The following is a 15,184-nucleotide window of genomic DNA, read 5'->3' on the forward strand; positions in this document are numbered from 1 at the left end:
GTATATTACCATTGTGTTTATATACAGTGCCTTGCGGAAGTATTCGGCCCCCTTGAACTTTGCGACCTTTTGCCACATTTCAGGCTTCAAACATAAAGATATAAAACTGTATTTCTTTGTGAAGAATCAACAACAAGTGGGACACAATCATGAAGTGGAACGACATTTATTGGATATTTCAAACTTTTTTAACAAATCAAAAACTGAAAAATTGGGCGTGCAAAATTATTCAGCCCCTTTACTTTCAGTGCAGCAAACTCTCTCCAGAAGTTCAGTGAGGATCTCTGAATGATCCAATGTTGACCTAAATGACTATTGATGATAAATACAATCCACCTGTGTGTAATCAAGTCTCCGTATAAATGCACCTGCACTGTGATAGTCTCAGAGGTCCGTTAAAAGCGCAGAGAGCATCATGAAGAACAAGGAACACACCAGGCACGTCCGAGATACTGTTGTGAAGAAGTTTAAAGCCGGATTTGGATACAAAAAGATTTCCCAAGCTTTAAACATCCCAAGGAGCACTGTGCAAGCGATAATATTGAAATGGAAGGAGTATCAGACCACTGCAAATCTACCAAGACCTGGCCGTCCCTCTAAACTTTCAGCTCATACAAGGAGAAGACTGATCAGAGATGCAGCCAAGAGGCCCATGATCACTCTGGATGAACTGCAGAGATCTACAGCTGAGGTGGGAGACTCTGTCCATAGGACAACAATCAGTCGTATATTGCACAAATCTTTATGGAAGAGTGGCAAGAAGAAAGCCATTTCTTAAAGATATCCATAAAAAGTGTCGTTTAAAGTTTGCCACAAGCCAACTGGGAGACACACCAAACATGTGGAAGAAGGTGCTCTGGTCAGATGAAACCAAAATTGAACTTTTTTGCAACAATGCAAGACGTTATGTTTGGCGTAAAAGCAACACAGCTCATCACCCTGAACACACCATCCCCACTGTCAAACATGGTGGTGGCAGCATCATGGTTTGGGCCTGCTTTTCTTCATCAGGGACAGGGAAGATGGTTAAAATTGATGGGAAGATGGATTGAACCAAATACAGGACCATTCTGGAAGAAAACCTGATGGAGTCTGCAAAAGACCTGAGACTGGGACGGAGATTTGTCTTCCAACAAGACAATGATCCAAAACATAAAGCAAAATCTACAATGGAATGGTTCAAAAATAAACATATCCAGGTGTTAGAATGGCCAAGTCAAAGTCCAGACCTGAATCCAATCGAGAATCTGTGGAAAGAACTGAAAACTGCTGTTCACAAATGCTCTCCATCCAACCTCACTGAGCTCGAGCTGTTTTGCAAGGAGGAATGGGAAAAAATTTCAGTCTCTCGATGTGCAAAACTGATAGAGACATACCCCAAGCGACTTACAGCTGTAATCGCAGCAAAAGGTGGCGCTACAAAGTATTAACTTAAGGGGGCTGAATAATTTTGCCAGTCACTTTCTCCTACTCCCTCCCTACATGTACAAATACTCCAGTATCCCTGCACATTGTATATTTACCCTGTATATAGCTTCCTGTTTTATTTCTTATTTCTACTGTTTTTTCAACATTATTTTCATATTAGTTATACTTTTTAATATTGAATACTGCACTAAAGCATTTTACTGTGCTGTTGGGTAGGACTTGAAATTAAAGCATTTTACTGTGCTGTTGGGTAGGACTTGAAATTAAAGCATTTTACTGTGCTGTTGGGTAGGACTGAAATTAAAGCATTTTACTGTGCTGTTGGGTAGGACTTGAAATTAAAGCATTTTACTGTGCTGTTGGGTAGGACTTGAAATTAAAGCATTTTACTGTGCTGTTGGGTAGGACTTGAAATTAAAGCATTTTACTGTGCTGTTGGGTAGGGCTTGAAATTAAAGCATTTTACTGTGCTGTTGGGTAGTACTTGAAATTAAAGCATTTTACTGTGCTGTTGGGTAGGACTTGAAATTAAAGCATTTTACTGTGCTGTTGGGTAGGACTGGAAATTAAAGCATTTTACTGTGCTGTTGGGTAGGACTGGAAATTAAAGCATTTTACTGTGCTGTTGGGTAGGACTTGAAATTAAAGCATTTTACTGTGCTGTTGGGTAGGACTTGAAATTAAAGCATTTTACTGTGCATGTGAAAAAATTAAAACTTCACTTGAAGATAGAAACATTGAACTGAACATTACAGTTGAGCAAAGCTTCGTCTGGTATAGAAATGATGCATGTGTAACGGAATTCTTTGTCCTCCTGACGAGGAGTATGAAATGTCGGACCAATGTGCAGCGTGGTATGTGTTCATGATGTTTATTGACTGAACACTGAAAATACAAAAAACACAAAATAACAGTCCTGAAAGGTGCAGAAAACACCTGACACACCTACTCATTCCAGGGTTTTTCTTTAGTTTCACTATTTTCTACATTGTTGAATAATAGCGAAGACATCAAAACTAGGAAATAACACATATGAAATCATGTAGTAACCAAAAAAGTGACACAAATGTGATATTCTTCAAAGTAGCCACCGTTTGCCTTGATGACAGCTTTGCACACTCTTGGCATTCTCTCAACCAGCTTCATGAGGTAGTCACCTGGAATGCATTTCAATGAAAAGGTGTGTCTTGTTAAAAGTACATTTGTGGAATTTCTTTCTTTCTTAATGCGTTTGAGCCAATCAGTTGTGTTGTGACAAGTTAGTGTTGGTATACAGATGATTTGGTAATAGACCAATTCCATATTGTGGCAAGAACAGCTCAAATAAGCAAAGAGAAATGACAGCCCATCATTACTTTAAGACTTGAAGGTCAGTCAAAATGGAAATTTCAAGGACTTGAAAGTTTTTTCAAGTGCCGTCACAAAAACCATCAAACGCTATGGTGAAACTGGCTCTCATGAGGACCACCACAGGAAATGAAGACCCAGAGTTACCTCTGCTGCAGAGGATGAAGAATTACCAGCCTCAGAAATTGCAGCCCAAATAAACACTTCACAGAGTTCAAGTAACAGACCCATCTCAACATCAACTGTTAAGAGGAGACTGCGTGAATCAGGTCTTCATGGTCGATAAGCTGAGGCTGGTAACTTCATAGACTGTTCTCTCTGCTACCGCACGGCAAGCAGTACCGGAGCGCCAAGTCTAGGACCAAAAGGCCTAGAGGGGGGTAGAAGACAACTTCTACCCCCAAGCCATAAGACTGCTAAACAATTAATCAAATGGCCACCGGACTATTTACATTGCCCCCCCCCTCTTTGTTTTTACTCTGTGGCTACACGCTGTTTATTATATTTATCTACTTTACAAATAACTTTGACTAACCTATACCCCCGCACATTGACTCGGGACTGGTACCCCCTGTATATAGTCTCATTACTAACCGTTATCCCCGCACATTGACTCGGGACTGGTACCCCCTGTATATAGTCTCATTACTAACCGTTACCCCCGCACATTGACTCGGGACTGGTACCCCCGGTATATAGTCTCATTACTAACCGTTACCCCCGCACATTGACTCGGGACTGGTACCCCCTGTATATAGTCTCATTACTAACCGTTACCCCCGCACATTGACTCGGGACTGGTACCCCCCTGTATATAGTCTCATTACTAACCGCTACCCCCGCACATTGACTCGGGACTGGTACCCCCTGTATATAGTCTCATTACTAACCTATACCCCAGCACATTGACTCGGGACTGGTACCCCCTGTATATAGTCTCATTACTAACCTATACCCCCGCACATTGACTCGGGACTGGTACCCCCTGTATATAGTCTCATTACTAACCGTTACCCCCGCACATTGACTCGGGACTGGTACCCCCTGTATATAGTCTCATTACTAACCTATACCCCCGCACATTGACTCGGGACTGGTACCCCCTGTATATAGTCTCATTACTAACCGTTACCCCCGCACATTGACTCGGGACCGGTACCCCCTGTATATAGTCTCATTACTAACCGTTACCCCTGCACATTGACTCGGGACTGGTACTCCCTGTATATAGTCTCATGACTAACCTGTACCCCCGCACATTGACTCGGGAACGGTACCCCTGTATATAGCCCTATTACTAACTGGTACACCCTGCACATAGTCTCATTACTAACCTGTACCCCCGCACATTGACTCTGTACCCCCTGTATATAGCCTCAATACTAACCGGGACCCCTTGTATTTAGCCTCATTACTAACCAGTACCCTTGCACATTGACTCGGGACCGGTACTCCCTGTATATAGTCTCATTACTAACCTGTACCCCCGCAAATTGACTCGGGACCGGTACCCCCTGTATATAGTCTCATGACTAACTGGTACCCCCTGTATATAGCCTTATGACTAACCTGTACCCCCTGTATATAGCCTCATTACTAATCTGTACCCCCGCACATTGACTCGGGACCGGTACCCCCTGCATACAGTCTCATTACTAACCGGTACCCCTGCACATTGACTCGGGAACGGTACCCCTGAATATAGCCTCATTACTGACAGGTACCCCCTGTATATAGCCTCATTACTAACCGGTACCCCCTGCATATAGTCTCATTACTAACCGTTACCCCCGCACATTGACTCTGTACCAGTACCCCCTGCATATAGTCTCATTACTAACCGGTACCCAGCACATTGACTCTGTACAGGTACCCCCTGCATATAGTCTCATTACTAACCGGTACCCCCTGCAAATAGTCTCATTACTAACCGGAATCCCCTTCATATAGTCTCATTACTAATTGGAACCCCCTTCATATAGTCTCATTACTAATCGGTACCCTCACACATTGACTCGGGACTGGTACCCCCTGTATATAGTCTCATTACTAACCAGTTCCCCCTGCATATGGTCTCATTACTAACCGGTGCCCCCGCACATTGTCTCGGGACCGGTACCCTCTGTATATAGTCTCATTACGAACCAGTACCCCCTGAATATAGTCTCATTACTAACCAGTACCCCCCTGAATATAGTCTCATTACTAACCGATACCCCCTGCATATAGTCTCATTACTACACAGTACCCCCTGCATATAGTCTCATTACTAACCTGTACCCCCGCACATTGACTCTGTACCAGTACCCCCTGCATATAGTCTCATTACTAACCTGTACCCCCGCACATTGACTCTGTACCAGTACCCCCTGCATATAGTCTCATTACTAACCTGTACCCCCGCACATTGACTCTGTACCAGTACCCCATGCATATAGTCTCATTACTAACCTGTACCCCCGCACATTGACTCTGTACCAGTACCCCTGCATATAGTCTCATTACTAACCTGTACCCCCGCACATTGACTCTGTACCAGTACCCTCTGCATATAGTCTCATTACTAACCTGTACCCCCGCACATTGACTCTGTACCAGTACCCTCTGCATATAGTCTCATTACTAACCGGTACCCAGCACATTGACTCTGTACCAGTACCCCCTGCATATAGTCTCATTACTAACCGGTACCCAGCACATTGACTCTGTACCAGTACCCCCTGCATATAGTCTCATTACTACCCAGTACCCCCTGCATATAGTCTCATTACTAACCTGTACCCCCGCACATTGACTCTGTACCAGTACCCCCTGCATATAGTCTCATTACTAACCTGTACCCCCGCACATTGACTCTGTACCAGTACCCCCTGCATATAGTCTCATTACTAACCTGTACCCCCGCACATTGACTCTGTACCAGTACCCCCTGCATATAGTCTCATTACTAACCGGTACCCAGCACATTGACTCTGTACCAGTACCCCCTGCATATAGTCTCATTACTAACCGGTACCCAGCACATTGACTCTGTACCAGTACCCCCTGTATATAGCCTCCACATTGACTCTGTACCAGTACCCCCTGTATATAGCTTCCTCATTGACTCTGTACCAGTACCCCCTGTATATAGCCTCTACATTGACTCTGTACCGGTACCCCCTGTATATAGCCTCCACATTGACTCTGTACCAGTACCCCCTGTATATAGCCTCCACATAGACTCTGTACCAGTACCCCCTGCATATAGTCTCATTACTAACCGGTACCCAGCACATTGACTCTGTACCAGTACCCCCTGCATATAGTCTCATTACTAACCGGTACCCAGCACATTGACTCTGTACCAGTACCCCTGCATATAGTCTCATTACTAACCTGTACCCCCGCACATTGACTCTGTACCAGTACCCCCTGCATATAGTCTCATTACTAACCGGTACCCAGCACATTGACTCTGTACCAGTACCCCCTGCATATAGTCTCATTACTAACCTGTACCCCCGCACATTGACTCTGTACCAGTACCCCCTGCATATAGTCTCATTACTAACCGGTACCCAGCACATTGACTCTGTACCAGTACCCCCTGCATATAGTCTCATTACTAACCGGTACCCAGCACATTGACTCTGTACCAGTACCCATGCATATAGTCTCATTACTAACCGGTACCCAGCACATTGACTCTGTACCAGTACCCCTGCATATAGTCTCATTACTAACCGGTACCCAGCACATTGACTCTGTACCAGTACCCCCTGCATATAGTCTCATTACTAACCTGTACCCCCGCACATTGACTCTGTACCAGTACCCCCTGCATATAGTCTCATTACTAACCGGTACCCAGCACATTGACTCTGTACCAGTACCCCCTGCATATAGTCTCATTACTAACCGGTACCCAGCACATTGACTCTGTACCAGTACCCCTGCATATAGTCTCATTACTAACCTGTACCCCCGCACATTGACTCTGTACCAGTACCCCCTGCATATAGTCTCATTACTAACCGGTACCCAGCACATTGACTCTGTACCAGTACCCCTGCATATAGTCTCATTACTAACCTGTACCCCCGCACATTGACTCTGTACCAGTACCCCCTGCATATAGTCTCATTACTAACCGGTACCCAGCACATTGACTCTGTACCATTACCCCCTGCATATAGTCTCATTACTAACCGGTACCCAGCACATTGACTCTGTACCAGTACCCCCTGCATATAGTCTCATTACTAACCGGTACCCAGCACATTGACTCTGTACCAGTACCCCCTGCATATAGTCTCATTACTAACCGGTACCCAGCACATTGACTCTGTACCAGTACCCCCTGCATATAGTCTCATTACTAACCGGTACCCAGCACATTGACTCTGTACCAGTACCCCCTGCATATAGTCTCATTACTAACCTGTACCCAGCACATTGACTCTGTACAGGTACCCCCTGCATATAGTCTCATTACTAACCGGTACCCAGCACATTGACTCTGTACAGGTACCCCCTGCATATAGTCTCATTACTAACCTGTACCCCAGCACATTGACTCTGTACCAGTACCCCCTGCATATAGTCTCATTACTAACCGATACCCAGCACATTGACTCTGTACCAGTACCCCCTGCATATAGTCTCATTACTAACCGGTACCCAGCACATTGACTCTGTACCAGTACCCCCTGCATATAGTCTCATTACTAACCTGTACCCAGCACATTGACTCTGTACCAGTACCCCCTGCATATAGTCTCATTACTAACCGGTACCCAGCACATTGACTCTGTACAGGTACCCCCTGCATATAGTCTCATTACTAACCGGTACCCAGCACATTGACTCTGTACAGGTACCCCCTGCATATAGTCTCATTACTAACCTGTACCCCAGCACATTGACTCTGTACCAGTACCCCCTGCATATAGTCTCATTACTAACCGATACCCCCTGCATATAGTCTCATTACTAACCTGTACCCCAGCACATTGACTCTGTACCAGTACCCCCTGCATATAGTCTCATTACTAACCGGTACCCAGCACATTGACTCTGTACCAGTACCCCCTGCATATAGTCTCATTACTAACCGGTACCCAGCACATTGACTCTGTACAGGTACCCCCTGCATATAGTCTCATTACTAACCGGTACCTAGCACATTGACTCTGTACCAGTACCCCTGCATATAGTCTCATTACTAACCGGTACCCAGCACATTGACTCTGTACCAGTACCCCTGCATATAGTCTCATTACTAACCGGTACCCAGCACATTGACTCTGTACAGGTACCCCCTGCATATAGTCTCATTACTAACCGGTACCCAGCACATTGACTCTGTACAGGTACCCCCTGCATATAGTCTCATTACTAACCGGTACCCAGCACATTGACTCTGTACAGGTACCCCCTGCATATAGTCTCATTACTAACCTGTACCCCAGCACATTGACTCTGTACCAGTACCCCCTGCATATAGTCTCATTACTAACCGATACCCCCTGCATATAGTCTCATTACTAACCTGTACCCCAGCACATTGACTCTGTACCAGTACCCCCTGCATATAGTCTCATTACTAACCGGTACCCAGCACATTGACTCTGTACCAGTACCCCCTGCATATAGTCTCATTACTAACCGGTACCCAGCACATTGACTCTGTACCAGTACCCCCTGCATATAGTCTCATTACTAACCGATACCCAGCACATTGACTCTGTACCAGTACCCCCTGCATATAGTCTCATTACTAACCGGTACCCAGCACATTGACTCTGTACCAGTACCCCCTGCATATAGTCTCATTACTAACCGGTACCCAGCACATTGACTCTGTACAGGTACCCCCTGCATATAGTCTCATTACTAACCTGTACCCCCGCACATTGACTCTGTACCAGTACCCCCTGCATATAGTCTCATTACTAACCTGTACCCCCGCACATTGACTCTGTACCAGTACCCCCTGCATATAGTCTCATTACTAACCTGTACCCCCGCACATTGACTCTGTACCAGTACCCCCTGCATATAGTCTCATTACTAACCGGTACCCAGCACATTGACTCTGTACAGGTACCCCCTGCATATAGTCTCATTACTAACCTGTACCCCCGCACATTGACTCTGTACCAGTACCCCCTGCATATAGTCTCATTACTAACCGGTACCCAGCACATTGACTCTGTACAGGTACCCCCTGCATATAGTCTCATTACTAACCGGTACCCAGCACATTGACTCTGTACCAGTACCCCCTGCATATAGTCTCATTACTAACCTGTACCCCCGCACATTGACTCTGTACCAGTACCCCCTGCATATAGTCTCATTACTAACCGGTACCCAGCACATTGACTCTGTACAGGTACCCCCTGCATATAGTCTCATTACTAACCGGTACCCAGCACATTGACTCTGTACCAGTACCCCCTGCATATAGTCTCATTACTAACCGGTACCCAGCACATTGACTCTGTACCGGTACCCCCTGCATATAGTCTCATTACTAACCGGTACCCAGCACATTGACTCTGTACAGGTACCCCCTGCATATAGTCTCATTACTAACCTGTACCCCAGCACATTGACTCTGTACCAGTACCCCCTGCATATAGTCTCATTACTAACCGGTACCCAGCACATTGACTCTGTACCGGTACCCCCTGCATATAGTCTCATTACTAACCGGTACCCAGCACATTGACTCTGTACCGGTACCCCCTGCATATAGTCTCATTACTAACCGGTACCCAGCACATTGACTCTGTACCAGTACCCCCTGCATATAGTCTCATTACTAACCGGTACCCAGCACATTGACTCTGTACCAGTACCCCCTGCATATAGTCTCATTACTAACCGGTACCCAGCACATTGACTCTGTACCAGTACCCCCTGCATATAGTCTCATTACTAACCGGTACCCAGCACATTGACTCTGTACAGGTACCCCCTGCATATAGTCTCATTACTAACCTGTACCCCAGCACATTGACTCTGTACCGGTACCCCCTGCATATAGTCTCATTACTAACCGGTACCCAGCACATTGACTCTGTACCGGTACCCCCTGCATATAGTCTCATTACTAACCTGTACCCCCGCACATTGACTCTGTACCAGTACCCCCTGCATATAGTCTCATTACTAACCGGTACCCAGCACATTGACTCTGTACCGGTACCCCCTGCTTATAGTCTCATTACTAACCGGTACCCAGCACATTGACTCTGTACCGGTACCCCCTGCATATAGTCTCATTACTAACCGGTACCCAGCACATTGACTCTGTACAGGTACCCCCTGCATATAGTCTCATTACTAACCGGTACCCAGCACATTGACTCTGTACCAGTACCCCCTGCATATAGTCTCATTACTAACCGGTACCCAGCACATTGACTCTCTACCAGTACCCCCTCCATATAGTCTCATTACTAACCTGTACCCCAGCACATTGACTCTGTACCAGTACCCCCTGCATATAGTCTCATTACTAACCGGTACCCAGCACATTGACTCTGTACCAGTACCCCCTGCATATAGTCTCATTACTAACCGGTACCCAGCACATTGACTCTGTACCGGTACCCCCTGCATATAGTCTCATTACTAACCGGTACCCAGCACATTGACTCTGTACCGGTACCCCCTGCATATAGCTTCCTCATTGTTATTTACATTTGTTGTGTTACTTTTTTATTCGATTTTTTAAAAACTTTAGTTTAAAATATTTTCTTATTCTTATTTTCTTGTTGGTTAAGGGCTTGTAAGTAAGCATTTCACTGTAAGGTCTACAGATGTTGTATTCGGGGCATGTGACAAATACAATTGATTTCAATTGCTGCAAAGTAACCACTTCTAAAGGACACCAATAATGAGAAGAGACTTGCTTGTGCCAAGAAACACGATTATAGGACATTAGACCGGTGGAAAAAAATCTGTCCTTTGGTCTGATGAGTCCAAATTTGAGATTTTTGGTTCCAACCGCTGTGTCTTTGTGAGATGCAGAGTAGGTGAACGGAGGATCTCTGAATGTGTGGGTCCCACCATGAAGCATGGAGGAGGAGGTGCGATGGTGTGGGGGTGTTTTGCTGGTGACACTGTCTGTGATTTATTTAGAATTCAAGGCACACTTAACCAGCATGGCTGCCACATCATTCTGCAGCGATATGCCATCCCATCTGGTCTCCGCTTAGTGGGACTATAATTTGTTTTTCAACAGGACAGTGACCCAACACAACTCTAGACTGTGTAAGGGCTATTTGACCAAGAAGGAGAGTGATGGAGTCTGCATCAAATGGCCTGGCCTCCACAATCACCTGACCTCAACCCAATTGAGTTGATTTGGGATGAGTTGGACCGCAGAGTGAAGGAAAAGCAGCCAACAATTGCTCAGCATATGTGGAATGTCCCTCAAAACTGTTGGAAAAGCATTCCAGGTGAAGCTGGTTGAGAGAATGCCAAGAGTGAGCAAAGCTGTCATCAAGGCAACGGGTGTCTACTTTGAAGAATCTCAAATATAACATATATTATTGATTTGTTTAACACTTTTTTGATTACTACATGATTCCATATGTGTTATTTTATAGTGTTGAAGTCTTCATTATTATTCTACAATGTAGAATATGAGTAGGTGAATGAATAGGTATCCAAACCTTTGACTGGCACTGTATATCACTCCCTGCTGTTCCAGCTGTGTTAATGTATATCTCTTTGCTGTTCCAGCTGTGTTAATGTATATCTCTCTACTGTTCCAGATTGTGTTGGTGTACATCTCTCTGCTGTTCCAGCTGTGTTAATGTATATCTCTTTGCTGTTCCAGCTGTGTTAATGTATATCTCTCTACTGTTCCAGATTGTGTTGGTGTACATCTCTCTGCTGTTCCAGCTGTGTTAATGTATATCTCTCTGCTGTTCCAGCTGTGTTAATGTATATCTCTGCTCTTCCAGCTGTGTTGGTGTATATCTCTCTGCTGTTCCAGCTGCGTTGGTGTATATATCTCTGCTGTTCCAGCTGTGTTAATGTATATCTCTCTGCTGTTCCAGCTGTGTTGGTGTACATCTCTCTGCTGTTCCAGCTGTGTTGGTGTATATCTCTCTGCTGTTCCAGCTGTGTTGGTGTATATCTCTCTGCTGTTCCAGCTGTGTTAATGTATATATCTCTGCTGTTCCAGCTGTGTTGGTGTACATCTCTCTGCTGTTCCAGCTGTGTTGGTGTACATCTCTCTGCTGTTCCAGCTGTGTTGGTGTATATCTCTCTACTGTTCCTAGCTGTGTTGGTGTACATCTCTCTGCTGTTCCAGCTGTGTTGGTGTACATCTCTCTGCTGTTCCAGCTGTGTTGGTGTATATCTCTCTGCTGTTCCAGCTGTGTTAATGTATATCTCTCTGCTGCTCCAGCTGTGTTGGTGTATATCTCTCTGCTGTTCCAGCTGTGTTAATGTATATATCTCTGCTGTTCCAGCTGTGTTGGTGTATATCTCTCTGCTGTTCCAGCTGTGTTAATGTATATCTCTCTGCTGTTCCAGCTGTGTTGGTGTGGATGAAGATGAGGCTCCAGACATTGACATCTACCACTGTCCCAACTGTGAGAAAACAGACGGAAAATCCACCAGTAAGTCTGTCTGTCTGACGTACCTACTGCAGTCTTGTACATGCAGTCCTGTACCTGCTGTCCTGTACATGCAGTCTTGTACCTGCTGTCCTGTACATGCAGTCCTGTACCTGCTGTCCTGTACATGCAGTCCTGTACCTGCTGTCCTGTACCTGCTGTCCTGTACCTGCTGTCCTGTACATGCAGTCCTGTACATGCAGTCCTGTACCTGCTGTCCTGTACCTGCTGTCCTGTACACACAGTCTTGTACCTGCAGTCTTGTACATGCAGTCCTGTACCTGCTGTCCTCTACATGCAGTCTTGTACCTGCTGTCCTGTACATGCAGTCCTGTACCTGCTGTCCTGTACATGCAGTCCTGTACCTGCTGTCCTGTACCTGCTGTCCTGTACATGTAGTCTTGTTCCTGCTGTCCTGTACATGTAGTCTTGTACCTGCTGTCCTGTACCTGCAGTCCTGTACATGCAGTCCTGTACCTATTGTCCTGTACCTGCTGTCCTGTACCTGCTGTCCTGTACATGCAGTCTTGTACATGCTGTCCTGTACCTGCTGTCCTGTACCTGCTGTCCTGTACATGCAGTCCTGTACATGCAGTCCTGTACCTGCTGTCCTGTACCTGCTGTCCTGTACATGCAGTCCTGTACCTGCTGTCCTGTACATGCAGTCTTGTACATGCAGTCTTGTACCTGCTGTCCTGTACATGCAGTCCTGTACATGCAGTTGTGTACGTGCAGTCCCACAGGCTGACACTGCACAGGGCTTTATTCATTAGTGTAAACCATAGCATTCCGCTCCGTTTTCTTCTGTTTGGTGTCTAGTGAATAGGACTGCACTGCTATAAGCATGTATGATGTCTTAATCTTGTTCTTGTCTTTGTGTGTTTAGTGAAAAACAAGAAAAGGAATAAACACGACACGGGACAGAGTGGAGACATCCGAGCTGTTCAGAACGGCAGTCAGGTGTTCATCAAGGAGCTACGCAGTCGCACCTTCCCCAGGTAAACAACAACTCAAATCAAATCAATTTTATTCGTCACATGCTTTGTAAAAAGGTGTAGAGTAACAATGCAAAGTTAAAGATATATATTTTTTTACAAAAAGTTGGAATAAATGCACAGCGAAAAACAGTAAAAAAAAATATAACGGGGAGTATCAGGTAATAACATGGTTATATACGGGGAGTATCAGGTAATAACATGGTTATATACAGGGAGTATCAGGTAATAACATGGTTATATACAGGGAGTATCAGGTAATAACATGGTTATATACAGGAAGTACCAGGTAATAACATGGTTATATACGGGGAGTATCAGGTAATAACATGGTTATATACAGGGAGTATCAGGTAATAACATGGTTATATACAGGGAGGTAATAACATGGCTATATACAGGAAGTACCAGGTAATAACATGGTTATATACGGGGAGTATCAGGTAATAACATGGTTATATACAGGAAGTATCAGGTAATAACATGGTTATATACAGGGAGTATCAGGTAATAACATGGTTATATACAGGGAGTATCAGGTAATAACATGGTTATATACAGGGAGTATCAGGTAATAACATGGTTATATACAGGGAGTATCAGGTAATAACATGGTTATATACAGGAAGTATCAGGTAATAACATGGTTATATACAGGAAGTACCAGGTAATAACATGGTTATATACAGGGAGTATCAGGTAATAACATGGTTATATACGGGGAGTATCAGGTAATAACATGGTTATATACAGGAAGTATCAGGTAATAACATGGTTATATACAGGGAGTATCAGGTAATAACATGGTTATATACGGGGAGTATCAGGTAATAACATGGTTATATACAGGAAGTATCAGGTAATACCATGGTTATATACAGGGAGGTAATAACACAACTATATACAGGGAGTATCAGGTAATAACATGGTTATAATCATGGAGTACCAGGTAATACCATGGTTATATACAGGGATTATCAGGTAATACCATGGTTATATACAGGGAGTACCAGGTAATACCATGGTTATATACAGGGAGTATCAGGTAATAACATGGTTATATACAGGGAGTACCAGGTAATAACATGGTTATATACAGGGAGTCCACCTGTGGTAAATTCAATTGATTGGACATGATTTGGAAAGGCACACATCTGTCTATATAAGGTCCCACAGTTGACAGTGTATGTCAGATCAAAAACCAAGCCATGAGGTGGATGGAATTGTGCGTAGAGCTCCGAGACAGCATGGTGTCGAGGCACAGATTTCTGCAGCATTGAAGGTCCCCAAGAACACAGTGGCACAGTGAACACAGTGAAATGGAAGAAGTTTGGAACCACCAAGACTCTTCCTAGAGCTGGCCGCCCAGCCAAACATGAGACGGGCCTTGGTCAGGGAGGTGACCGAGAATCCGATGGAGCTCCAGAGTTCTCCTGTGGAGATTGAGAACCTTCCAGAAGGTTCATCTCTGTAGCACTCCACCAATCAGGCCTTTATGGTAGTGGCCAGACGAAAGCAACTCCTCAGTAAAAGGCACATGACAGCCTGCTTGGAGTTAAAGACTCTCACTGTCACGGCCGTCGAAAGAAGTAGACCAAAGCGCAGTGTGGTGAGTGTACATGTTACTTTTATTTTAAAATGTCGCCAACAAACGGAAAACAACCGTGAAGCTTACAAGGGCTATAGTGCCCCTAACAAAGTTAACTACCCACACTGAAAGGAGGGAAAAAGGCCTACCTAGTATGATTCCCATTCAGAGACAACGATAGACAGCTGTCCCTGATTGAG

The 15,184-nt window shown here is 44.8% G+C and overlaps 1 protein-coding gene across 4 annotated transcripts in view; it reads left to right on the forward strand.

Annotated features, from left to right (window-relative positions):
- The window catches only part of phf2 (PHD finger protein 2), a 132,502-nt gene that overhangs the window by 18,198 nt on the left and 99,120 nt on the right, over nucleotides 1–15,184 (forward strand). For all 4 annotated transcript variants that reach the window (XM_090206527.1, XM_090206524.1, XM_090206526.1 and 1 more), the window contains exons 2-3: nucleotides 12,319–12,404; nucleotides 13,288–13,399. In XM_090206527.1, the coding sequence (XP_090062653.1) occupies nucleotides 12,319–12,404; nucleotides 13,288–13,399 (198 nt within the window). The remainder of the gene's footprint in view (nucleotides 1–12,318; nucleotides 12,405–13,287; nucleotides 13,400–15,184) is intronic.

This window comes from Oncorhynchus mykiss, chromosome 17, assembly GCF_057628025.1.
Source record: "Oncorhynchus mykiss isolate SJ-2025 chromosome 17, ASM5762802v1, whole genome shotgun sequence".
In the NCBI taxonomy this organism is placed as follows: Eukaryota; Metazoa; Chordata; class Actinopteri; order Salmoniformes; family Salmonidae; genus Oncorhynchus; species Oncorhynchus mykiss.